The sequence below is a fragment of the Glycine max genome, chromosome 7 (assembly GCF_000004515.6).
Source record: "Glycine max cultivar Williams 82 chromosome 7, Glycine_max_v4.0, whole genome shotgun sequence".
In the NCBI taxonomy this organism is placed as follows: domain Eukaryota; kingdom Viridiplantae; phylum Streptophyta; class Magnoliopsida; order Fabales; family Fabaceae; genus Glycine; species Glycine max.
In genome coordinates, this window is record NC_038243.2 from 7,904,871 (window position 1) to 7,932,112 (window position 27,242).

General features: G+C 30.6%; 4 protein-coding genes across 4 annotated transcripts; 2 read left to right on the forward strand and 2 right to left on the reverse strand.

The window, feature by feature from the left end:
- The first annotated feature begins 2,067 nt into the window (after nt 1-2,067).
- On the forward strand, nt 2,068-4,882 carry LOC121175104 (uncharacterized). The gene is made up of 3 exons (XM_041016943.1): nt 2,068-2,855; nt 3,750-3,821; nt 4,578-4,882. Exons 1-3 carry the CDS (start codon nt 2,229-2,231, stop codon nt 4,629-4,631), a joined length of 753 nt encoding a protein of 250 aa, XP_040872877.1. The 5' UTR covers nt 2,068-2,228; the 3' UTR covers nt 4,632-4,882.
- A 7,611-nt stretch (nt 4,883-12,493) lies between these two features.
- On the reverse strand, nt 12,494-13,970 carry LOC102664089 (uncharacterized). Its single transcript, XM_014777868.3, is given in 2 exon segments — nt 12,494-12,726; nt 12,821-13,970. Coding segments are annotated over 2 exon segments (300 nt in total). The 5' UTR covers nt 12,888-13,970.
- Nucleotides 13,971-16,409: 2,439 nt separating this feature from the next.
- Nucleotides 16,410-16,733, forward strand: LOC102669499 (uncharacterized). Its single transcript, XM_006584124.1, has one exon. It carries the CDS (start codon nt 16,410-16,412, stop codon nt 16,731-16,733), a length of 324 nt encoding a protein of 107 aa, XP_006584187.1.
- A 598-nt stretch (nt 16,734-17,331) lies between these two features.
- On the reverse strand, nt 17,332-22,153 carry ALDH2C3 (aldehyde dehydrogenase family 2 member C3). Its single transcript, XM_003528865.5, has 9 exons — nt 21,907-22,153; nt 20,850-20,992; nt 19,326-19,709; nt 18,756-18,845; nt 18,478-18,651; nt 18,264-18,401; nt 17,951-18,088; nt 17,790-17,851; nt 17,332-17,693 (listed from the first exon to the last, which is right to left on the reverse strand). The coding sequence occupies exons 1-9, from the start codon at nt 22,007-22,009 to the stop codon at nt 17,420-17,422; spliced, it is 1,506 nt and encodes a 501-aa protein (XP_003528913.1). The 5' UTR covers nt 22,010-22,153; the 3' UTR covers nt 17,332-17,419.
- Nucleotides 22,154-27,242: the final 5,089 nt, after the last annotated feature.

Consider the following 27,242-nt stretch of genomic DNA (forward strand, 5'->3'; position numbering starts at 1 on the left):
ATAAATGAACACCCAAAGAACTACAACTACAAAACCTAATAGCTTCATTCTATTCCTTTCGACAACAAGATTATTCTTTTTCCTTCCAATTTTACTCTTCAACTGCACAACTTGAATCGAGGATGCATAACATTCTTCCTCTTGTGTAACAATTTATTTCCTCATATTTTTATTTCTTCTTCATTTGCTTTTGCTTCCTCCATTGATGAAGCAACTTTCAACTTTAGCTTTTCATTTTCCCGAACATACCATACCAACTCACTCCTCTCTACAGACATGTTATTGCCATCCTCAATACCACCAATCCATTGAATTTTTTTGCAAAAACGTGATTCCAACATCACAATACCAATTAAACAAGCAGTACAACAGAATAAAACTCAATACAACACAAAATCGACATTTGCTTACATTCTAATGTGGGCATCTCCAAAACCTTCTCCATGTATGATTCACACTACGCAACGTGAACATGATAGCAAGTACCTCACATTTGCATTTCACCATACCAAGAGATGAGGACAGCGATGACGATCCACCCTTTACATTCATCCTCTCACCCATTAACAAAAACACCCATAGGATTCAAAATTCCCAAGAACCTTCCTTAGGGTTCGAAAATGCAACAACAACCAAAGGCATGGAGGGTTTGAAAATGGAAGTTAGTTTTTTTTAATTGGATTTAAAAAAAATTATAAATAATGACATGGTTTTAATTTGACTACGTGTTATGATTAGGCTTGATGACATGGCATTTCGTCTATTATGTCATCACTTAACAGAAAGAGACTAATGACAGGTAATATTTGAAACATAAAAAAATTTTAGGTACATAATTGACCAAAAATAAATTTAAGGTAATAATCTGAAAACGATCTATTTTTCAAGTGTGAAAAATATATTTAAACCTAAAAAATTTAAAAGCCTCTTAAGTTTTAAAATAGACTAAACTAAACAAATTAATTAAATTTAAGATAACAAATTAATTTTTTTAATAATATAGATATTATCTCAAACAAATCAATTAAAAAAGGATGAAAAGATTAATATAGCCTAGGGGGGAATAGGTCAGGCCGGCCTACAGGGGCCTACGACCTGACCTGAATTGGCCTATTTAATTAAAAGGTTAGGCTCATACTTTTTTAAAAGCCTATTAAATTAAATAGATTAGGCTTAGGCTCATTAAAAAGTCTTATAAGCTTGATAGGCCGACCTATATATATATTATTTTTTTGGTACCAATATATACTTATATTATTTTTTGGATACAATTAATTTTTTTTTAAATTAGCAGACTTTGATTACACATTACTGCTCCATAGCTTCCATTCCTATAATTAACATTTAGGTGTGAGTCATGTGTCCCTTTATATTCCTCATTATTTTTATTGACTTTCCTTTTCCTTTAACTTTCCTATTACGTTCCTATTCCAAGAATATTAATGTGAAGAAAGCTTTTAAAAAGACTATCAGACCAGACTTTTAAAAAGGCTAGGTCGAGTCAAAATAAAAGTCTTTAATAGACTATAGGTCAGGCTCAAATCTCAAAAATTCATCGACTCTGACCTTTTAAAGCCTAGTCTGACCTATTTCCACCCCTAATTTAACCTATAGGTTTCCCCTCCTTTGAAAAAAAAAAGCCTATAAATTTCCCCCAAACAACATGTATAATATTTACGGGTCCCATCTAGCATATGAGTCACCATTTTTTATTTTTTTTTACAGTAGTCACCAATTAAAAAATGCCAAAACATAATTATAGACATTAACATGCCATAATTGTTGAGTGTCAAATTAAGCAAAAGCAAGGATTATTAATAGGCATGGCAACGGGCCCGAACCCGTGGGACCCTCCCCCCCCCCCAATTTTGACGGGAAAAATCCGAGTTGACCAGATTTTTGATGGGATTCTCAATACCCGCCCCGAATCCATCCTCGAACCCGCCCGCTAATAATTAATATATATATAGCACATTGAAATATAAAATTATATTTTTTATTTTATGAAAAATTATATTTTTTAATAAAATTTTATAAAATTGTCAGGGACAGGACGGGATACATCCCGTCGATTTCAAGGACGGGGGCGGGGCGGGAAATGCGGAGTCGGAGGTGGGGTAAACAAAACTCGATTCCGACCCGCCGGTTGCCATGCCTAATTATTAATGGTGTTTGTATAATTTTGTTTTACGTGTTTGTCCCCTGAAAGGACCGTACAATCTTCGAAGATGACCGGGAAGGACGAGTTCGTCTCTTACTCGCCCCTTTCCTCCAACCCCAACCCCAATCCTAACCCTTATTCCAATCCTAATCCTTATTACGACCCTAACCCTCATCCTTACCCCCAAAACGTCGTCGTTTTGCTCCCCTCCTACCGCCTCCGTTCCCACCGCCGTCGCCGCCGCTGCATCCTCTACTCCGCCGCGCTCTTCCTCTTCCTCCTCATCGCCGGCGCCGCTTTCCTCCTCTACCCCTCCGACCCGGAGATCCGCCTTACCCGAATCCGACTCAACCGCATCGGGATCCGAACCAACCCGAGGCCCATTCTCGACCTCTCCTTCTCCATCACCGTTAAAGTCCACAATAGAGACTTCTTCTCCCTCACCTATGACACCCTCGCCGTCTCCGTCGGCTACCGCGGCCGCCAGCTCGGCTTCGTCACCGGCGGCGGCGGCGGCCGCATCAGGGCGCGTGGCTCCTCCTACGTCGACGCCACGCTCACCATTGACGGATTTGAGGTTATCTACGACGCGTTCTACCTGCTCGAAGATATCGCTAAGGGCGTCATTCCATTCGATACTGACACCCGAGTTGAAGGGAAATTAGGGCTTTTCTTCTTCACTGTTCCTTTGAAGGTGCATTTCTTCTCAATTCCAGTAGTAATCTTTTAGTTCAATTTCAGTTGTGTTTTTTACTTGAAGACGTGTTCACAAATTCACTCGCTGGCACAAACACTGTCTTTGGTTAAGGAGAAGAGTAAATACTAATGGTGTATATGCACTAACATGTTAAAGATTTTTACAGTATAATAAGTTTGTATATTAACTTATATTACTTAAAAGTTGTACTAATGATGATTTTTAATTGGTTTATAATGTAAAAATTATACTGTCTGTGCTTATAAATTATAGTCTAAGAAGAAAGAATAATATGGAATCAAATGTGGTTTTATGATCCTGCAGGGTATAGGGTGAATCATAGGTTAGAAAATGAAAAACAAGTTGGATAATTCATGGAACAAGTAATATTGTATTCTCCTAAAAAATCTAGGAGTTGGAGACATAAAACATTTAAAGCTTTCTTTATCTAGTAAGTAATATGTTTAACAGAAACATATTGTTGGGGAATTAGAATTATTCTTGAGGTAAATCAGGTTAGCTACTTGCATATTCTGTTTCATGCTATTTAGAATTTCCCTATGACTGGATTAGTTAGATTTGGCATTTAATTTATTCGAAAGATGCTTTCGGGGTTGAAGGTGAAATTTTTTCTCTGAATGTGTTATTTGTTTGTGGGTAGCTTTGTCTGTTTACTTTAGCATTGCTTAGGAGAAATGGTGGTAAAAGTTTATTGTTATTATTATTACTGCTACCATTATTTTTTTACTGAAAATGTAAAGCTCAAAATCTCTTATTTGATGGGTGGAACTTGTCATCTGGTTGTGTATTTACTGGAATTGACATCATTACTTTGAATGCTTCTGTCTATTTGATACCTTTTATACCTAAAATACTGTATGCTAAATCCAGGCAACAGTGTCGTGCGAAGTGTATGTGAATATAAACCAGCAGACAATTGTACGTCAAGACTGCTATCCTAAGGTGAGGATTTTTGTTTCTCTTATCAGTCAATTGTTTGCAATTTCGTCTGCATATTCATGTTCAAGGAATGACCCTTTTCATCTATAGATAGAAACTGTTCCTTTCCATTATTTTGCTGAATTCCATACTTATTATGATCTATACTTCAGCTAAGTTTTAGGTGCAAATGCAATGTACATATCCCTTTTGTATCTTCTTGTGCAACTCTTGGCAATTCTGTATTAAGTTCTCTTTCCTTTGCTATCAAACACTTTGTCTGCTTTTACTACCCTAGATATGCGGGGTTACGTTAGCTACCCCTATTTGTAAAGAGAGTTAACAACCAAGACAAAGCCAGTGTGAAAAAAGAGAGGCAATATTGCAAAGTCCTCCTCTATGTTAATATTAGAAGCTGCATAAACTTGGTAGGGGCTTTTTATGCGTTTGAAATTTGAGACAGCAAGGCTATTGCCCTTTAGCTGGAACACAGCTTAAAGGTTTGAGTGTCTAATTTTTCATTAAATCATTGCTTACATTTCTCCTGCCAAAAGTTTTGAAAATTCAACAAGCAAAGGTATAAAATGTTGTTATACCGTATATAGCAACGACGTATATTAACTTAAGCCTTAAGAGCACATATCTTACATTCTTACCATAGAGATCTTTTGTAGCTTAACTATTATGCAATAGGTTTTGTTTTATATTTTTTAAATTCTTGTTATTATGCATTTTTAATTTCATTTAATATATTGGTAATACATTATTCATTTGCTTCAGTCACTGGGTGATCCGCTGGATCAGAGCGCATATATTGAAGCTGGAGATACATGATGTGGTATCAACCTTTTGCATCCTTCTCCTATACAGCGCTGCTGCTGGTGTTTTCATTACATTACTTTTAGCGTGCTGTATAATTGTATATGGATCACACATCCTTGTAAATTATGGTTGACTACAGACCACTTGCATTTTGTATTTAACGCTCGTACGAGGTAAATTCAATGCAAATGGTACCTGGGAGTTAATCAGTTTTATAGTTGAAAACTTGAGAAATAAAAATATATTTTACTTCTCCTTTTAAATGCCACCCTTATATCAGTTATATGTTAACAGTTCGCACCCTGAATTCTAGTTGAGTGTTGTTTTGGGAGTGTCTTTTCCACTGGTTGTATGACCAAGAATTCCTTATTTCATTCACAAGAAAATGGCATAAAAACATGGAATAGAAATTCCTTATTTTGAGAATGCTGTAACAATATGTTTTTGCCCAATTTGAAAATCCTGAAATTTAATGATATTCTTTTCTGTTTCAATATTTTATGTGAAAATGTTGAGACATTCCAAATGCCTAATTGGATGTTTGGAGCGACTGAGGGCATGGCATTGGCATGCCCTTTTTGTTCATAGGCCGGGTCCTACCACGATATATGATATATTAAAACTTAAAGGTCCTGCATTGAATTTTGAATTTCAGTTTCTTGGTGGAATGTCGTAGTCAGTGAGTGGTTAGTAGGTTGCCATCTAGCATAAAATTTCTGGTAGTAGTCTCTGTTTTAACAAAAATATATTCTGTTCTCAGTGGGTGCTAGCAGATTTGTAGTTGGTGGCACTCATGCCCCCGTTGAAAGGGAACATAGACCAAGGGTATAAATCCTTGTTTTCTTCCAACGCAATTTAAAGATTGGGTGCTTTTGATCTATGTTTTATTCTCATGGACGGTGAAAGGCAGCATGTAATGCCTTCATTATATCATTCACAATGAAAAAAAATAGAATGCTTCTATAACTCATTTTACGATCTGGCTCCTAAATAATGCATACTCCGTAAAACTCGCTACATAGTGCGACTAGTAGATCGAGTCAATCATGATATATCTGTTTGTTATTTGAGATATAGTGTGAATTTTTCCTTGAATCGACATCTCATGGATGGGAGTATAAGTGTATAAATATACCCTTGTCAATTTTGAATTAGGTGTCTACTCTGATATTTATCTAATAATCATCTAACACTCTCAGTTATACAAGGGGACATGATATAATTCTGAGATTATGAATATAAAATGGAGGAACAGAGTAGACGTATAGGCTCCTTCAAAGCAACAAAGTTGCAGCGATTATCAACTCGCTTCTATTTAGATGTTGTCTCTCATTTAATATAACTGTCATTCTAATGCAACATCTGAGTACTAAAATCAAGAATTAATGCAACAAATTATCATTTCTTTTATCCCAATCCTTTATGAATTCTGATGCACAAGCCTGCCTTAATTGGCGCAGGAAAAACAGAGAAAAACACAATTTTTTTCATTATTAATCACAAATGCAACTATGCAAGTAGCTCCCAACCTTTGTGATCTCAAATTCTCTCACCATTCATCGTGAAAGAAGGGAAACACTTATTTACATGCATGCTTATAAAGTATAACCTTTATGTACGGTTAGAATTAGATACATGATACATCCCACTACTTAATTCTTCTACCTATCCATACATACTCGCCATGATGCAACCGGCACCGGAACGAACCCGGATGCTGCGACGGCGAGCACACGCAGTGCTTCACCGAACCACTCTCTCCAGAGCCACCACCATCATGAACCTGCCTCGGTGCATGCCTTGCCAGTGGTGACACAAGCCATCTTCTATGCACCATCAAGCCCTCTCGGTTCACAAAAGGAACTCCTGGGTGACACATTGATTCTTCTTTATGCTTTCTTAATAGTAGGTATTAATGCATATATATATATATATAATATGTGCCTTACTTTCTCAAGTTAAGAGTTCAAAAAGAAAAGAATCTGAAGGAGTAATATTACATTGTGGAAGAAGAAAAGCAAGGGGGAAAAGGTGGTGGATAAGTAAAGGCTTCTTCGGTGTTTGGCATAAGGGATAGATTCCCTTCAACAGAGGCTTTTGTGTTTGTTTTGCACTGCAAATTATTTTGCAAGCACTAGTAGAGGTTTTAAGAAAGTGTGTGTATTTTCATTTTTGTTTTGTATGTGTGCATAAAAGAGGCCAAGCCGAACCACACCCTGTGTTAGACCAAACCCACTAGATGAACATAAGTTCCAAACTAGTGTGGGCCCACCACAAATGAACAAGCATCTCTCTTTGGGCATCTGGTCTTTGATGCTGCCACGTGGGTCTATTTAGTGGCTTTAATTCAAGAAGAGATCTTGCGTGGCATGTGCCTCTAGCTCTAGTGGGGATATAAATGAAGGCAGTTATACTTGTTTTGGAGTTATATATATATATATATATATATATATATATATATATATATATATTTATTTATTTCTTGCTCACACAAATGCTCTTACAAATAAAATTACTCACATCCACAAAAGATCGTGAGAACACGCATAAGCCGATCCAATGGTCACAAGAAATGATAATACTTTTGCATAAAGATATTTTTTTCTCAACAAAATGACTTTGTTTTACAATCTCTCTTCTCACATACACTCTCTCTTCATGTGTTGTGTTTCTCCACTAATTCTTTTCTTTATTTATAGTGAAGATTGTCACCAACTATAATAAATAAGTTTTCTCGAAAGTTGAAACAAAAACAACTTTCAATGCATCGATTCAACTAAGATTCATCTAATAAAATATAATCTTTCATTTTTCATTTAAGTCACCTAAACCTTAGTGATAAAAATTCAATTTTCAATGTACATACACCTTATCTTTTGGTCTGAAACTCTACCATATTTAAACTCATATTATTAGTTATGATATTTTATGTCATTTTATTCATGTTTTAATAATACTTATATTAAAAAAATTAGTTGATTAATATCTTTAATAAAAAAATCTCTCTATTTATATTTTTTATTCACAGTAGTCAAATTCAAAATTTTTATTGAAAGATATAAATTCTATTCTATTCTTATCAACACCTTACTATCCTATCAACATTTTATTAAATATTTAGTCTCAGAAACAAATTCGAAAAAATAATAATAAAGGGACAGAATCTACTATTAAGTCTAAAAGTTCACTAAGTGGTTAACCATAATTAGAAAACAATATTACCTAATTGTTTTCTCTCACTGTTTTATTATAATAAGGTGTTGTTCACGGAAGAAAAGTGGCAGAAACAAAAAAGAAAAAGGTTAATAAGGGTCTTGGTTCTCGTATTCAATTTGAAGAATGAAGACTTCGGGAGTATTTTAACTATGAGCAAGTGTTTTATTTCACAGAATGAGGTTGGTTGTTCAGGGTTCATGTTTTGCAATGATTATGATGATATATATGAATTCACCAAAAAAAAAAAATGATAACACATTGGAGATCGATATTGTGATGAATTTCCAAGTCGGATTCTCAACCCAAATCTTTGTTCTCCTATCAATTGCATGTCCTTTACAATTCTGGTGCTTAACCCAAATTATAACTTCTTTCTAGGATGGTTGAGACTTGAGACCAGGCTGGTGACATTGATGCGTCAAAGCTCATAGGGTCATTTCCATATATAAACGCTATAGATATGATCTGCCATACTGTGGTATAGAAGCTAAGCAGAATCATATCTTACTCCTTTTTTGGCACTTCATAAATTTTAACCCCATTACCAAAAGGGTCATATTTTGCCTTAAAAAACATACAATGACTCCTTTGGTAATGTCGTCCACTTATCCCAACCTTTGGGTAATGTCGTCCATTTCGTAAACTTTCTTAGTTAGTTAGTGTGAATTATTATTATTATTATTATTATGATGCTTGAAACCAAAAGAAGGAGTTAAACTCTCTCCAACTGGAAGGTTAGGTTCCAGTACTGGAGATGATTATTTTCATGTGCAAACCCACGTTTGAGTAACTAAGAACCTGAATCAAATATACTATTAAACAGGAAGTCACGTAAACATTTAACTGTTTCATGGTCAAAATTCAGAGATCCTTTGACATTTTCAAGTTTTAGTTTGACATGTCCTTGCTCAGCTCATCACCTTTGACTTGGACATCAAATTCCAATTTCATATCGTGTAAAAACAAGGATTCCGTTGTATAACTTTTTTCCTCAATAATATAATATAATTTGTAAGTTAGTGTATTTTTAAAACAAGTAGTTGTATCAAGTGTGTATTTAATTTAGTTTATTTTGAAAATTTTAGTTTTGCCAATCTTTTAAAAATAAATAATTATTTTCTTAAAACTAATCTCAATCAAACATGTACTAATTATTATATATAAAAGTATATATAATGATGGACTGATCAAATAAATCAAACGAATAATTAACTAGTTTTCAAACGCGCATCTTATTAGTCAAATCAGTTCTCAAACTTGATGACATAAGACTAAATTTGAGTAAATAATTTTCTTTATTATGATTAATTCGACGAATGTTATATTTTAAAGAATGATTTTCATCATTTATTCTTTTTTTTTCTAAATTATTATTGATATGAAGTAATTCCATTAAAAATAATGATTAATCTTCAAAGATCCTAAATTAACAAAATTTCTTTCATACCCAAAAATCATCTAGAAATCAAACTCTAAAATCAATTTATTAATAAACACAAATTATTATCACTCGTGTTATTTATTTCCTTTAAAACAATATACTATCCCACGTAATTATTTGCACAATATATACATTCAAAAATTATAATGTACTAATTAACTGTTTAGTGGAATTTGCCCTTATTGGTATAATTGATATTCCCTGGCAAATAATCACTCTTTACTTGGCTTGCTAACTAACTCCTTTTAAAAAACAAATTGTAAGCATATATTTGTTAACGAATGTTTATAAAATTTACTAACATGCACCAATTATTTATGCACCAATTATTTATTAAAATGAGTAAGTTAGCTTTATCAAGCTACTGCAAAGTTCTTAAAATACACACAAAGCCAACCCACTCAATCTTAAAGATAAGTGGGTACAAGTCAGCAAATATAGGATTGGGTCAGTGCGTACTTAATTATATAATTAGTCCCTTCATTATAATTAAAAATTTAATTTAGACTTTTAATTATTTAAAAGTTTAATTAGGTTTTTTAATTATTTAAAAAATTGAATTAGGTCCTTTAATTATTAAAATATTCAATCATGTTCTTTAGTTGTTTTAAAAAAATTTAATTAGGTCTTTCAATTATTAAAAAGTTAAATCAAAATTTCTATATTTTATTATAGAAAAGGACCTAATACAAATTGTATTGTTTTAAATAATTAAAGAATCTAATTGAATTTTTTTAAATAATTAAAGAACCTAATTGAATTTGTAAATAATTGAGGAATTCAATTAAAGTGATTTAAACAATTGAATGATTAAATTAAATTTTTTAATAATTGAAGGATCCAATTTAACTTTTAATTACAATTAAGGAACTAATTCTATAATTAAGCCTTTAGTGAAAGTAATTTCCACGAGATGGTGAATTATTGATCAAATTTTGATTGAAAGAATGCATTAATTTCAGGGTTAAAAGTCTATTCTTCTTGAGAATGTAACATGTGAATATTACATACACATTTTGTCATAAGTTTTGATAAATTATTGACGTATATTATTGATTTTCAAGAATGTAATAACTTTTATTTTTATCATACTTTATCTCAGATTTATTGTCATGAAGAGGGACGAGAATGAGATATTTCTATGAGAATCAGGTGATTATATCCTAAAATAATATTAATTTCTTTTAATGTATTTTGTTATTTAAATTACTTTGAATTTTAGAAGATATTCTTAGGAATATTAACAATGTACTCAAACATATTTTTTTATATAAAAAAATACTCATGAGATATCTCGTGTTATATTTCTGAAAATAACATTTTCGAAAATAAAAAAAAAAAAATCGTGAAACAAATGTATCAAAAGACGTTCACATTTAGTATTGAGTAATTGACAATACTTGAAACAGAAATGTCATAAAAAAGAATACGTGAGAAATAAAAAAAAATGATACATGGATAATTTTATTGATATAGAAAATTAATATTTATTTACGGAATATCAATATTAATTAATATAATGTTAATTAATGACCTTTATAATCTTCTATTTATATACACATATGTCATTTATTAAAATAAAAAGTTTTTATATTATTTATTTCTCTTAAAATAATGAAATATTTGGCTGATTCACTTGATATGTTTAAATTATAAGATTTTAATACCTAAGAATATTCTAAATTTGTTGTTGATTCAACTAAAATGATTGTTAGCTTGTTTGAACTCCTGAATTTCAACCTTTCCTTTAATTTGAATTTTTGATAATTAATTTTTATATATAAAGGAGAGAGAAGGCTTGCATTAACGTTGATAATTTGACATATTATCCAAAGTCTTGAATAATCCCGTGAAATTTATTTCTTATATGAGAGTACTTAATCGTACAAAACTGGGAAAACTCACCCTACTTCACGCTGTAGATTCGATGAATAGTTCAAGAGAGAAAAAAAATGTCCCTTATTTTTTCTTTTTCTTGGACCACGCATAAAAAACTTGACTCTACATAAAACCCAAGCCATAAAAAACTTGACCCACGCAATACCTAACTATTCAAACGTGGGATATTTTTCTTGACTGACCATGACAACATGTCCTAGATATCATTAAAAAAAAAAACATATTCTAGAAAACTTGGGGTTGAATCTTTGGTGGTTGTTTCTTGAGAATCCAGACTTGTAAGGCAAAAATACAGTTACACACGCATGTAACATATTAGAAAATTCCCCCTTCCCTTCTCCTTCGTGCCCCTGTCCCCCACGTGATGTCTTACTTAATTTTCATATGACGAAAAAATTATTAGTAGTTTTAAACTATCATAAAATCTATTTTTTTTTTAAAAAAATTAAATTATATTAAATCCAAAATGATATAACAATAAACGGAACATATCCCACTACAGAAAATCAAAAGTCTCCTTATTAAAAAAGACCTATATCAAGATTTTAAAAGAAATGCAACAGATGCGTTTGTCTATACACAAAAAACTTAATTTTATTAATAACTTCTATTACAAAAAAAAGTGATAATCTTCAAAAATCAGTTTATTTCTAGATAATCAGACAACGAAATTTTCTCTTTAAACACTTAATGTGAATCTGCCTTAATTAAAGAGTCTCTGTTAATTATATGTCTACATGACATATATAATCATATTTTCTCTAAAGAAAACATGTATCACATAATTATTTATCACAATAGCCTGATGAACAAATATTAAGTCTTAAATTACTTAGTAACTTTTTCTGTACAGTATATAATTTAAATATTATTAATTCTTCTTCTAAATAAAAAACTTAAATACATTTTTTTAAAAAAAGAAAATCTAAAACTATATATATAATTACTTAAAATTTATTAAAAATTATAATTTTTGATAAATTTTATTTCTTACATAATAATTTTTTCGACTAATTTATATTAAATAAAAAATAAAACTATCAAAATTCATAACTTTCAATAAACCTCAATCATATAAATTTCTTTTTGAAGGAAAGTATAAGAGGGAGAGTGGAAGTCAGATTTATGTTTTTGAAAAGATAAACACTTTGATAATGATCTGAGTAGTCAACGAGTCGCCAACCGAGTCGAAACCCGGTGACGCGTGTTCAAACTCACTCTTTGTTTCGTTGAAATTTCTGAGAAACGCCACGGCACCACCACAACGCCCTTTTTCATTTGGGTCCTTTGTTCTCTCCTTATAAATATCACGCACCCTTCAAAAACACACACACTTTTCTAAGATTTTCTCAGCTTCCTTTTCATTTGTTAAATTTTTCCACCATTTTCTGGCTTCAAACATCGTTCGGAAATGAGGACTGTGAACATTTTCGCCCTCCCACTTCTGGCTTTGTTCATCATGGCAATCTCTCGTCTGGCCCAAGCTCAGGACTTGCCTCTTTCTCCGGCACCTCCTCCTACCAGTGATGGTCAGTTAAATCAAATATTAACCTTTCAATTTGTATCAAGTAATGAAATTCCTTCTTTTTATCACCTTCTGTTTTATAACTTTTTAATCTTGTTTTGTTTTGGTTGTCGCAGGAACCGCAATTGATCAAGGAATTGCTTACATTCTTATGGTGGTGGCTCTCGGAATCACATACATGATTCATTAACTTTTTCTTGTTCTTCTTCTTATTATCATCATCATGGCGATTAGAGAATATTTCAGGATTTTTTTGTACTGTAATTATTATTGATGAAATTTATTATTATTTATTCTGAAACATTTTCTTCAGAGGATGGTTTCCTTCTTCTTCTTCTCTCTCTTTCTTTTTTTTGTGTTCAGATTTCCTTTTGTTGTATATATGGGGAATTCTTCTCTCTTCTTTTTTTTTTCATTATTCAAGCTTCCATATTTTAATGACGCGGTTTGGCTTTTTCTCTGTCAGATTTAGAAAAAAATGGACCCGTGATAGAGATAGGAATAGGATTCTACTCTTATGCTTAAAAAGAAAATCTTATTTGATGACTTTAGAAAAAAAAAACCCTAAAATAATTGATTCCCAATTCATACATACTTACAACTGGTCAAGCCGTGCAAATTTGAATGTTAAGGGGTCAAAGGATTTATAACCAATTATTTAATAATGGGCTTTTATTGGGTTAAGAGGATATCCTACTAGCACGCAAAGTGCCTCAGTTATTCTTTAACTTGGTTCTCTGAACTTGCATTGTTCATGTTTTGTTAATCAATTTTCACTTTTTTTTTTAAATACAAGTACTATTTAAATTGAATTTCAGATTCTGGTTTATTTTACTTAAGGTTACTGACTTGGCCCTTCATTTCACATAACGAGGTGTTAAGAAAAAATGGAAAGAACTCATCCAAAATGTTGCTTATATATATCTTTATGAAAAATCACACACACGCATTATATTGGACAGGAAACAAAAATCTAAAGCTAGACAATCAAGTGAATGGAATGGGTTATTATAGTATGTGTTTGGATACCATTGGAAATCAATTATGGGATTTAAAATCGCGGCATCACTGTGAAATGTTTGAAGCTACTATATGTTGTTGTTGTTATACCGTGGGTTAATAATTGATTTTTTTTTGTGTGTGTGTGGTGTCACCCCAAACACACTAATACTCATCGAGACGAAAAAAAGTGGTAAACCAAACCTTTAACTGGGTTTTACTTCGATATCCCGTGCATCATTTGCAATAATTTGGACAAAAAAACATCATAAAGAAATGTTTGACGGGTTAGTTTCAAAATAATGATAGTAGAGGAATGCTAGTTAAAAATAATTAAATTTTTAAAAATCTGTAACTATAAAAGTTTTGCAACATTTTTAAAATTTATTGTAAATGATGCATGGTAAGTTACTTGGATGAAATTCAATTTACTCCTCTAAACTATGATTTACATTGTACATATTTCAATTCAAATATACACTTTGTTCAATTTTACAAACAAAAATTAAAGATTCTATTTTTCTTTTCTAGCATTCATTGTAAAAATATAACATTCTTCCTCTTTTTAGAGAAAAAATATACTATTTTTCTCTTTATAATCTTCATTCTAGAAATAGTTACAATTTTCCACTTTTTGAAAAAATATAGTATTATTTATTTTCTTTTTAATAATATTTTCCTTTTGTAATGTATTCTTGTTACTTTAAGGGGCGTTTAGTACAATTTTTTTATATAAATTTCCTTAGAATCTGAAGTTGGAATTCTTTGTATAGCATGTTTGATTTTTTTTTAAAAAAAAAAAAAAAACTTCCAGAAACAATGTTTTTCAAAAAAAAATTGGATGTTTTTCAAAACAATATTTTCGTGGGAGAGGGAGAAAATATCACGCTAATCTTATTAAATTATTTAAAATACTAAATAATTAAAAATCATGATAAAAATATTAAGTTACTCTTTTATTCCAAAAAATCTTATATGGAAGTATTTATGATCAATCAAACAAATTTAATCATTTTTAAAAATCATGATTTCAGGATTCGTAATTTTCAGAAATGATGATTGCATTTCTTGTATCAAATGCCCCCTAAAAACTATAAATATAAATTATTGCATTTGCAATCAAATGAATTTATTAACTTTCTTTTGTTATCATGGAGTAAGAACTTGAACTTTGAGATACCAACTAATATTATATCTTTCAATCGTTGTTCATTTTGTTTCTATTCTCACATTTTTGTTTTTGTTTTTGGATTTTGTCATTGTTTGTGAGGTTCCAACTTGAAAACTTTAGGAAAGCAAGCCGAATATCATGTACAAATTGTGCACCGAAATTTGCTCTCTAAGGCAATGATCATTGCCATGATACAATATTTTTCTTCGCCTACTTTCTAACAATTTAAAAGTAAATTTTACTTTAATGCTTGTTGGTTATTACTATTATTAGTATTATTAAACAGTAACATAATTCATTCGGATTTAGTAGATTTTTAGAACATAACTAATATAGGGTTTTTTTTTTTGTAAAAAATTGCTTAATGTATATAGCAATTTTTATTAGAAATTAATGGAATTTTTTGGGCAGTAGTATGTAAAACTAATAAAAGATTTTATTTTCATTTTCTATGTATATTTTTTTTATTATAGTCGGCTCCTTCTATCATTTAAATCTGACTCTGTCCATGCTTGAACTTGTTCTACTTTCTTAGGTCTTAGAGGCTACACTCTACAGGCCTTTTTTATGGATGAGTCTGATCCAAGTTTGATGCGGGAGAATGCATCATCTTCTACACTTGAGCTTAAGTTTGAGCTTGAAATGTTTGTTTACCCCAAATGCCTAAAATACTTTAAATTTATACATTTCTTGCTTATATTTTCTCTTACTCATTAATGTAAGTCTCATTTTATTTTCCAACAAACTTAGTGGTGCTCGTGACAATGCTGCTATTAAATAATGCTTCATTTTTCTCTTAGCATGTACTATTAAATATGCCTCACATAGTCACATTATCAAATAACAGGAAAATTATAATTTCAATAGAAAATACTAATAACCCACACAGTTAAATGTAAGTTAAGGTAGAGATAGAGAAGTTCAGTTAAAAAAATTGAGAGTTTCTGAGAATTTCTCTGCCTAATAATACATGTCCAAGTAAAGCATTATGATACATGTCATTAAGCAGCCTAACCGAAAAATAATAAATTATAACAATGCTGCTCCAAAAGAAAAGAAAAATCAGTTCACATGGCAAGTTGCTCCATAAACAGCTCCACAAGGGAATGGGATGCAGCATGTCATGTGCATCACGTGCCCAAGTTACTATACACATTACAGAATGTGATAACATATTGTGATCCACATAATCTAGGTAGAAATATTTGGTGGCATTGGTCTTGGGGTAGAGTGTTTTTTGTTCAGATAATATTTGGTGGAGTTGGTCTTGGGGTAGGGTGTTACAATACACATTAAAGATAATATTTTTTGTTCAGTTGAGGTTTTCTGATTTGCTTTTACTACTTGGTCGGTGAATAACAACACCATTCTAGGAAACCTAAAAAGAAAAAGTAAGGTCCTAGAGAGTGGCCAATTCCCTTGTTTCAAATCCAAAACCACGTGCTTATAGTTATATTCAAAGTCTCCTCACTTCTCACTGAACTTACTTGCACACATTGTTGAGTTGAGAACACTTGAACTATTTGTTCTAGTAAAGCCATGGATATAAGAAATTGTTGCCTTTCATGCAAGAGAACCATCATGAAATCAGGAAGCTATTGTTGCAATGAGATTGAGCATGCAAATTGTAAATCAAGTAAGATGAGGTGGAAAGTGTTGTGGATGAAGCTCAAGAAAGAGAAGAAGAAGCTGTTTGAGTCTGCATCCTCTCCCCTTCAGGTCCCTTATGATCCATACACTTACTCTCAGAATTTTGACCAAGGGACTGCAAAGGATGAGCCAGATAACTTCTCTAGATCCTTCTCTGTTCGGTTTGCTGATCCTTCTACTTCTAGAGTACTTATGAAGAAAAGGGTAGTTTGAGGCAAGGCTTTGGAAACTTGATATTTAACTATCTCTGATTGCAATGTTTAGTGTGCTTACATTAATGTACCTCTAACTCTCTCATTTTCCCCTCAACACTTGGCCTGATTCCATGTGGTAACCACTTTTCTGAATAATTAATCTAACATGTGAATATATGTGTTTCTTAAGGTCGTGGTACCTTAAGTTCAGGCCGAATTTTTATTTATTTGCCTTCTGATTGAATATTGGTTGAAGGGAGTATCATTAATGAATTGAATGTAAGAATTTTACCTAGTTTTGAAGTTAATGATTTTATCATCTGCTAGGACTTTAGAACTCACATAAATATTGCCACATTGTCACCTCAGTTTTCTTCTATTTTATATTTAAGTAGTTTCATAAAGTATTCATTATAAGGGGCTAAAGTACTCCCTTTATTCAAACTTCTTAATCCTCCTTGTAGTCAATATCACCTAGTGGGATAAGTTCATAATACTTTAGTTGTTATTGTTGTTGTATTACTGTTCTTCAAAGTGGTTCAGCATCACACAAGCTCTTACGTATATAAATTATTATTACTAAGAAGATGCTTAAAACTTATTGCTTAGCATCCAAAGAAAGAGAAAAAAAAAACATTGTATTAAGTAGTTGATCCAAATGATGTATATGTTTAGTGTTTACAAACACCCTCGGAGAATGAAGTTTCAAAGCCAAGGAGAATCGTAAATAGGAGTTGCAACAGACTTAACTTTGAGAAACTTATGAAGTGCTTCCAGTCCATAATCTCTTCCAAATCCACTCATCTTATACCCTCCAAAAGGGCAGTCAATATCAAAGGCAAAGAAGCAATTGATCCAAATGATGCCTGCACGGATGGACCTTGATACAGTGTTTGCAATATCCAAGTTCTTGGTCACAATCCCTGCTGCTAGGCCATATTTGGAATTGTTGGCTTTCTTAATTGCATCCTCAATGGTCCTGTTGCACGCATACCATACTTGATTCAACATTCAAATGCACAATAACAAACTTCTTTTCTTGTACTAAGCGAAAAGGAATATAAGATAGGCTTACTTGAACTTGGAAAGTGTCATCACAGGTCCAAATATTTCCTCTTGTGCAATTAGCATGTCCTCCTAAATGAATTTCTCAAAAAGAAACCAAAAAAATTAAGGTCGACTGTCAATTATGATAAAGATAGCTGGTTTCATGCTTCTTTTAGAGTTGAAATGCACCTTAACATTGACAAAAATGGTAGGCTCAATGTAGTATCCCTTGTTGCCCGCTGGCTTACCCCCAGTCAACAGTGTGGCTCCTTCACTCTTTCCATGCTCAATATAGGAAATAATTTTATCATATTGAGCCTTACTAGTCTGCATTAAAAAATCATGTCAGAGAAGAATTACATTTAACAATTTTATTTTTATGCTAGCAGCTACATGGAGATTGAAAGAAAATATGTTAAGAGGGTTTCCAGTAATAAGGTACATCACTTAAATTCTAGTGTGAACATAGTTGTACAATTGTGCAAATTTAGAGTAATCTTACTTGGGGTCCTTGCTGAACTTTAGGATCAAAGGGGTCTCCCACTACCCAAGTTTTAGCCTTCTCCACTACCTTCTTCTCAAATTCATCATAAATCCCTTCCTGGACATAAACTCTGGAGAATGCAACACAGATTTCTCCCTGAAAATTATAGTATTTCAAACAGTATAAGTCTGTTCTTTTCGAAGTTATAAAATTTCCTGGGAAGAAAATATACCTTGTTATGTAGGATGCCAAAGAGAGCAAGGTCAACAGCTTTGTCTACATCAGCATCATCAAAAATCAAAACTGGTGACTTTCCTCCTAATTCGAGTGAAACTGGTTTCAAATTGCTCAAGGCCGCAGCCTGCATTATTTTACGACCTGTTTCTGTTGAACCTGTAAAACTGACCTGTAGCATAAAACATAATCACAGCAAACCTTAGGAGTTGGTGACAAATGCAATAATACCCTTGTACTTGATCAATGCTATAGAACGTTTCACACTCAAATTACCGCATCAATGTCCATATGTGAACTTATTGCAGCCCCTGCAATTGAGCCAAATCCGGGTACTACATTCAGCACTCCATCTGGGATACCAGCCTTGATGAAAAGGGAAAACAAAAAACACCTAGTCAACTTATATTCATGTCCATCTTCCATGTATTAATGATACTAACAAACCAAACATAAATTTCCAAGATAGCAACATATGTCACATGCTAATGTTCCTAAGGTAGCGTTTGACTCAAAAGACTTGTGTTCCATTTTCTTTGATTCAATTAAAAAGGGTGGAACCAAAATGTACCACTTTTTTACACCATGTTCTATATTTAAGATTTGCCAAACATAAAATAAAACAGAACACATATATTAAGTTACACATTGACTATTGATATGGCGAAAATACTTAATGTAATATGGAGTGAGAGTCTCTTCACTTATATACACCATTTTGGGCCGTATCATTAGACAATGTGAAATCTCCAACATGTTATGTTCTGTCCTATTTTAACACCTCTACCAAATGCTAGTTTAGCTGCTTTTGATAAGCAACTAATAAACAAATGTGTTAAACCATACCAGCCTAGCAAGATGAGCATAAAAGAGTGATGAGAGAGGTGTTTGCTCAGCAGGCTTGATGACCATGGTGCAGCCAGCAGCCAAGGCCGGGGCAACCTTGGCGAAGAACATGACGGTAGGGAAATTCCAAGGGATAATGTGTCCAACAACACCAACAGGTTCCATCAGAGAATACAAGTGGAGGTCACGAGATGTTTTGAACACATCTCCATGAATTTTATCAGCAGCGCCGGCATAGTAACGTAGGATGTTGGATGCTTCAGGAACATCCACAGCCTTACACCAACTGAATAGCTTTCCCCCATCAATGGTGTCCAATGCTGCTATTTCTTCTGCGTTCTGTTCAATTAGCTCTGACCATTTCAGCATAATCTTTGCTCTTTCCTGTCCAAAATCCCATGATCATAACAAGTTAGTTAATGCTGCTCACTGCTTTTGAAAGCTTGAGAACATTGCCTGATTGCCTATCTTTTGCGTGTAAAATTATTGAGACTTGACTTCTTTATTATTATTATTATTCAGAAGTTGTACGTTAGATAGTGTGTGAACCTTTTGCAAACTCGATTTCATATAATTTTATACTATCATTTTTATATTGACATTCAATACAAATTCACCTTATTGTCGTATCAGATTAATAAACATGATAAGATAGTAAAATGGTGATGTAGGTATAAAAATATATTGAAAGGACATGCAAATTAAACTATTTTTATTTTGATAACCATGGAGAGAAACGAATTGAAATAGACCCCATATGAAAATAAGTAGAGCAAATTATATTAACTCTCCCTAACTCTTAGGGATTTTTTTTAAATTGCACATAATCTTTTTTTTTTTGTTAACGTTTAAGCAACTCCCTTACAAGGGACAGAAGGTATAATGTATTTCTTATGTATGTATAAAGGTGCCAGTCTAATGTTTTTCAGACGATTAAGGAATATTAATAGAGATAAAGAAAAGAGGGATCATAAAAATTTGACAAAACTTCGTGACAGCAACTAATTAAATAAATAAAAGTGGTGACTAGAATAGTTTTTTTCTTTTTGGGACAGAGACTAGAATAGTTTATAAAGCATTTGTTTTCAAACAATTCAATTTCTTTTTTCAACTTCGTTATGAATAATGTTGGACAGACAATTGTTTACCTTGAAAATGAAAACTCAGTTCTGCTTTGGCAGTGATGATTGCACAATTTATATATTTTAATTTGACTTTAATTTTATTTAATGTGTGATTTGGGTTATACATCCCTTCATGTTCACCACTTCTTTTTGGTGCCTCGATAATAAATGATGAGTGGTCTTTTGGATTAATTTTGAATATTATTTGATAATATCTTAGAATGTGAGTTGACCTAACTCAATCCCAAAAATTAACTCAAGTGGTGAGGATTATTCCTCACTTATGTACTTTAATTTGGTTTTATTTATAGCGGATGTGGAATTGGGTTTTTTCCAACACAACTTTTCATTTAATTATAGTTATAATTGAAATAAAAGATAGGTGAAGAGATGAACTTACAGCACCGGGCATGCGTGGCCATGGACCACAATCAAATGCTTCACGTGCGGCCTTCACAGCAATATCAACATCTTCTTTGTTAGCCTCTGCTATTTCAGCAATCACTTCCTCTGTTCTTGGGTCAACGGTCTCAAACGTTTTTCCTTTTGTTTTTCCAGAAAAGAAAAATTCCAAATGCATATAAGTTTTAATAAGTCAATTTAATTATTCAAAAATAAAAAAAAAGAAGGAATCATGACCCTTGGCTATGATTAGGCAAGCTTACAAGCAAAAATTATATCACTTTAAGCTCATGCTCACATATTTATAGTTCAATTTCCTCTTGCTAAGTTTAGATAGTTCCCTGTATGAAATCTTTGCTCGTATTATAGTTAGAAAACAAAAGTTAATTTGTGGTTAATATAGTCTTGATTGATATTTGATCTCTATGCATTTTTTATATAATTTGATCTCTTTAATATTTTGAAACTATGAAAGAAACAAAATAATATAGATTAACAAATGTGTACTGCAGTTATCTGATAGTTTTAAATTCGTTTTTACTTGCAAAAGAATAATTTTAAATTAGTTGGAAATAAAATAAAGTACTAACAATTTAACCTGCATTAACAATTCTCACTTGAATGCATGTCAAGAGGATGGTGTTGTATCATTCATTACTATTCTTATCAAACCAACCCCTCCTCCCTATTAAATGGACTTTCCAAATTGTATGTGATTACAAAATAAAGCTTCCACTTCTTGAATAAAGATATATTTCTATATCAGGTGCATGTATAATCCATTTTGGTTCTATGTAAAAATATTGTTTCTTATATATACGAGTTTAATTTCTACTATAACCAACTAATAAAAAATCAGTATTGATATGACTTTTATAAAAATTATTACAAAAAAAAAACAAAATATTTATAACATATTATGATTTGTAACTAGACAACATAAAAAAAATCCTTTACAACTTTCAGTGCATAAACTATTTGCTTCACATATAAAGGAAGAAACATTTAACTAATGTTGTAGAATAGAGGTAAATGATGAGGAAAGTAATTGGAACCTGAAACAGAATCTAGGAATTCTCCATTGATGAAAAGCTTGGTAAACTTTATTGTTGGAATCTTGACAAAGGATTCTAAGTGACCATTGCTGAGATTTTCCATTCTTATCCACTTCAGTGACTGATCTGCTAGCTGAGTGTGAAGAAGTGCCAAACAACAAGTTTTTGGAGGCAGGGTAGAGAGTGTTTAGAGGGAGAACAAGAGTTATTTATATGTAGCACAACACAACACATGCATTTCTATCTCACTAGCTTATTGCTGCTATATAATATATATATTGGTAGGATGGTTGATCATTTGGTAGGTAGGTGGACAGATATCAATCTCAAAACAGTTTAGTTTGTTGGCAATTGGCATCCCCTAATACATGGAATTCACCCTTTTTCCCTTTCGCATTTTCCACGTTAAATGCCACATGGTCAAAATTTGTGGGAATACAAAGAATGATGCACAACCAAGAAAAGAGGAAAATAAAAGTATTAAATGTAGAATTTAATTTCAATTTCAGTTTTATATATTTATTAACTATTATAATTTCTATTCAATTTTTTTAATTTACTATTATATTTAACTAAAATTTCATATTTAACGAAAATAATTTTTAATTGTATGTTTACTTTGACTATATATTTAATAAAATTTAATAAATTTATTGTGATTAGTAAATACAACATTCAAATAGTATTTAATTATGTAGCTTAATTTTAGTATATATTATATATTATATTTAACAAATACTATAGTCCATATGTTATGATTAAGTAAAACTGACTATATATGTTGACTATGAGTATATATTTATATATTATATTTAGAAAATACTATAGTCAATATATATGTTTACTTCTGAGTTCTGACGTTACCCTTTTTTTTCTTTTCCTTCCCTAGAATCAAACAATTTACTGAGACTTACAAACAAATTAATTGTGTCTGTGTAGTCGTTATTAGATCAAGTATAGTACACAATCCTCATTTTCAATTAGCTAGCGTTATTGTTAAAACAAATTGTCAGTAGTAAAAAAAGAATGATCAAACTTACTTTTGGACACAAAATCACAAATAGCTAGCTCCGGTATCACCTTGTATTAGTGTATCTTATATGATTTGTCAAACCTTTTTCTTTTAATATAAAAGTCACACATGAAATGGTTTAGCTGCCAACACTAGATTATAGGAGTAGATACAAATTAAGTTTTATAAGACTTAATCTTAATTTGTTATCTAAATTTAAGGTCTATTATATTCGGACCTATTTATCTATATAAGTTTTCTTTATTGCCTATTCTAACTTAAAAGTTTATTTAAACACCTACTTTATAATATGATATTTAAATAAGATTATAAATTTATCTCTAATAGGCTAATAAACTTAACTTTATACGCAAGCCAATGGGCACTTAAATTACTAATAACTATATAATGTTAAAATATTGTAATAAAAATTTAATACAATATATTGTTATTATACAATGGCTTTTTCTTAACTAGGTAAAATTTTAAAATATATCTTGACTTAATTTTTTAATAATAAATTTGACCTTGAAATTTGGTATAAACTAGAGAATAATTAACGCCCAACAAATAGTATGACGTATGTGCAAGCAAATTTTACTTACAATACCAAATTTTTAACTTTAGAATTGTTAATTTGGAAAGGTTTATTTAATTATTATCTTTTAACTAAAAGATTCATTTGACAACCATTCTTGTGAAGACATTAATCAAAACTAAAATAAAAAAAAATGTTTAATTAATTATTTTTTATTCTATACATGTGTCTACTTTTCGTTTTAATTAGTTATGTATCTAAAACTTCTATATTTTTATTATCCTTCTACGAGCAATTTCTTTATATTTTAGTCCTATGCTTCAATTTTATGACAGTTTATTTCTGCCAAAAACTAATAACAATGGATTAAAACATAAGAAAAATGGTCGTATAAAAACTAAATTCTAAACCTTTTATGTATATGAATTAAAACAAACAAACAAAAAAATAATACATTCACATAGATCAAATAATAACTAAACCTAAAAAGAAAGGTCTTCCTCACCTTACTTGATTAGAAGAAAAAAAATTATGAAAGAAGAATTATGTTCATATAGATTTTGTGTTTTTTATAAGCTGAGTACTACAATTTTTTTTAAAACAAAAGTCTCACATCGCTTTAAAAAAAATCAAGGTCAATAATAATTTATAAAAGTTTTAAATAGAAAATGTAATTTTATTTTATTGTAATAATTACTTTAAAATATAATTTAAAAGGATTTCTGCTTATAGTTGATAATCTAAAAATATTTATACTATTAAATATTAAACTCATATTATAATACAAATGCTAAGATGTCATTTTTAAACCATTTTAAAACTAAGGAAAGTTTTTTTCACCAACCTAATGATTATAGCAACCATTTCGCCGGTGATATATATATATATATATATATATATATATATATATATATATATATGTATGTATGTCATGATATCTACCTAACGATATTATTTGTTATTATAAATTTAAAGGGCCAATCAGTGTATCAATATATCCTCACAATTCTCTGCCATCCTAACCCTTTTAAGATTTTAAATTACTTAAAAAGAAGACTTAATTTATACCATCAATTACTTGTTAGGTCAATGCATGTCAATATCTCACGTGCTTTGGAATAATTCTTAGATACCATGCAGCGTTAGGTGTAATAAAAGTAAGCCCTTCACCCAGCAACCTAAATTTAGAGGCATGTTACTTCTCTATATTAATTATGAAGAAGAAGAAAAGTTGAAATGAAAGCATTGATTGGTCTAATTTTTTGTTTTTGGTTTCTTTAAAAGTAAAGTTGGGTTAAACAGGCGTTTTAAAAAAACTTAAAAAAAATAAATAGTCTATATCTTATAAATAAATAAATTTTAATTATATAAATGAGTTTGTAAAAAGGTTAACTTCTATACTGTCTTTCACTCTTTCCCTGTCTCCTGTGTTTATATATCTTTGTTCTCTATTTCCTTACTCATTGTCACTCTCTCCTCTCTTTTTTACATGCTCTCTCCCTCCCTCTCTCAATCATTTCTTTGCTTTCTTTTGGGTCATCTCTTTTAAGTTAAAAGAAATAAAAGTATCAAATAGTGTTCATTTTTTCTTAAACTTCTACTTTGAACTTTAATTTTAAAGTAGTAATTTTAAGCCAAAAAATAAAATTTAGCTATACATAGTTTAAGATATTCTGCACATATTTCAAACTATAAAAGGTCTATATTTTGAAATAGAATATAATGAAATAGAGTAAAATGGAATGAAATGTAATAAACATTCATTTTATCATTTAGATATTTTAATAATGAAATACAGAAGAAATACAAAAAAAAAAAACTTTTTCTATCACATTCCATCCAAAATAGAGAAAAAGAAACAAGTGAGATACTAAAAGGAATAAGATGAAATCTATTTATCCAGTTTCATATCATTCTTTTATTTTAAACAATAAAAATTTGATATAATTTCATTTTTTTTTATCAATACTAAAAGGACATGTGTAAGTTTTAAACAGAAATAAGAAATAACAAGTGATTATTTATGTTTGATGGAAAGCAAGGGGTAGAAACATAAAATAAAAAATTCACCATTCAAATGTATTTGTCTCTGTTAGTGTAATTTAGCATTTTCCTAGGGGATGGGAAACTAAACCAAAAACCAAGTTTACTTAAATCACAGGCAACTGAACCATATTTATCGGTTCATTAACAATTTAGCTTTTCTTCTCAAATGATGTGGTTCATTTCTACTCAAAAGTAGTGCAATTAGAGTTTAGAAACCAAACTGAATCAGCCAATGACAAGTTTTATCACGTATGCAATGATATATAGTTCGTTGTTTTTCTCTTCCATTTAAACTCATCTTTGCCAACTTGGTAATAGAATTGCAGAGAAAAGAAGGTCGGAGGAGAGGCAAGCCGTTTATAAGAGCTTATTTAAACAAATTAAAACTCAAATTCTAAAAAAAATAAAAACTATAAGTTAGTATATTAATAAAGAATAAAAATATAAATAATTTTTAATATAAAATTATGATATTTTGTCTATGATAAATGATAGAAGAGGAGCTAAAGCATTATTTTTTAGGGATTAAATATAAAAAATTAAAAAATTATAATTTTAAAATTAATACACAAATGATAAATGAGATTGCCATATAATAATATATACCTAGTTGGAGTTTCTTTTTCTATTGTAATGCTCTTGCATATCTTTTTTTCTAATAAAAAAAACGCACAACGAAAACCTTATACTGTACAAGTGTTTTTCATATTAAAAGCATTTACAGTGATTGTTATAATATCACATTTCAAGTCTTTACTGAATGTAATAATATATATATATATATATATATATATATATATATATATATATATATATATATATATGATATCTATTATTACCGAACCCATAAATGCTCAACTTAAGTGCCGTTCATTTACAAGAGAGTAGGAGAAATGCAACTTGTACTCTTTTTTTTTTCCCTTAAATCTTTTGTCCTTATAACATTTACTTGATATATTAAATAAACTACTAATTTATGCGGAGCATATCTTGGTGTAGTTGTAGTGAGACCTATGATTTTCTCGTTTGAAATAGTGAACTTGGTATTTTAATCTAGCTTTCTTTATTTATTTATTTTGTTGTCTTAAATATGTTTTTCTTATCCAAATATGAACATTCCGTGAACGGGCCACTCGTAACATGGACCAACAAATATTAACCATCTCAACCCTAAACGGGTCGCATTTGCTGCTCCTATTCAGGCTTAACAGTTAGTCCGTACCGCATGTTCTTAATATGATTAAAAGGTAACAATTCCAGGAATTTTTTTTTTTTTTTGGAAAAGACTAACTAATCTAAAGTTTGGTCGGGACATAAATAAAATATGGTCAAAAATTATTTTCACCAAAGATTCAACTTGAGTATTATCCAAATCATTTAATCTTAACTTCAATATATTAATCAAATGTATCCAATCATTTGATTACAATTTACAATCATAAGGATTTGAAGCTGCTAAAATAAGGAGCACTATAAAAAAAGATCAAATATTAAATTATGATTGTTAATTAAAAGTTAAAAGTTTTAAATATGATAAAGTGTATATTAATAAAATAAACAAAGTACACAATTAGTTCATTATTTTTTCATTTAATAATTTAAATTTTTCATTTTATTTTTTTATTGCATATTCAATTTATTCTCTATTTCTCAATTTAAAAAATTTAAATCCCAAATGGGTAAATCTTGAAAATATAATGACATGTGTCAAATTCAAAGAGCAATCTAGGAACAATAGAG

What these genes read in the sequence shown, in the direction of transcription:
- LOC121175104 (XM_041016943.1), top strand. Translation starts at nt 2,229, where the DNA reads ATGACCGGGAAGGACGAGTTCGTCTCTTACTCGCCCCTTTCCTCCAAC. An exon ending in TCTTCACTGTTCCTTTGAAG is followed by an intron (nt 2,856 to 3,749) that starts GTGCATTTCTTC and finishes TGCTAAATCCAG; the next exon opens with GCAACAGTGTCGTGCGAAGT. An exon ending in GTCAAGACTGCTATCCTAAG is followed by an intron (nt 3,822 to 4,577) that starts GTGAGGATTTTT and finishes CATTTGCTTCAG; the next exon opens with TCACTGGGTGATCCGCTGGA.
- LOC102669499 (XM_006584124.1), top strand. Translation starts at nt 16,410, where the DNA reads ATGGATATAAGAAATTGTTGCCTTTCATGCAAGAGAACCATCATGAAA.
- ALDH2C3 (XM_003528865.5), bottom strand. Translation starts at nt 22,009, where the DNA reads ATGGAAAATCTCAGCAATGGTCACTTAGAATCCTTTGTCAAGATTCCA. An exon ending in TTGGCATCCTACATAACAAG is followed by an intron (nt 18,402 to 18,477) that starts GTATATTTTCTT and finishes TATAATTTTCAG; the next exon opens with GGAGAAATCTGTGTTGCATT. An exon ending in AAGTTCAGCAAGGACCCCAA is followed by an intron (nt 18,089 to 18,263) that starts GTAAGATTACTC and finishes TTTTTAATGCAG; the next exon opens with ACTAGTAAGGCTCAATATGA.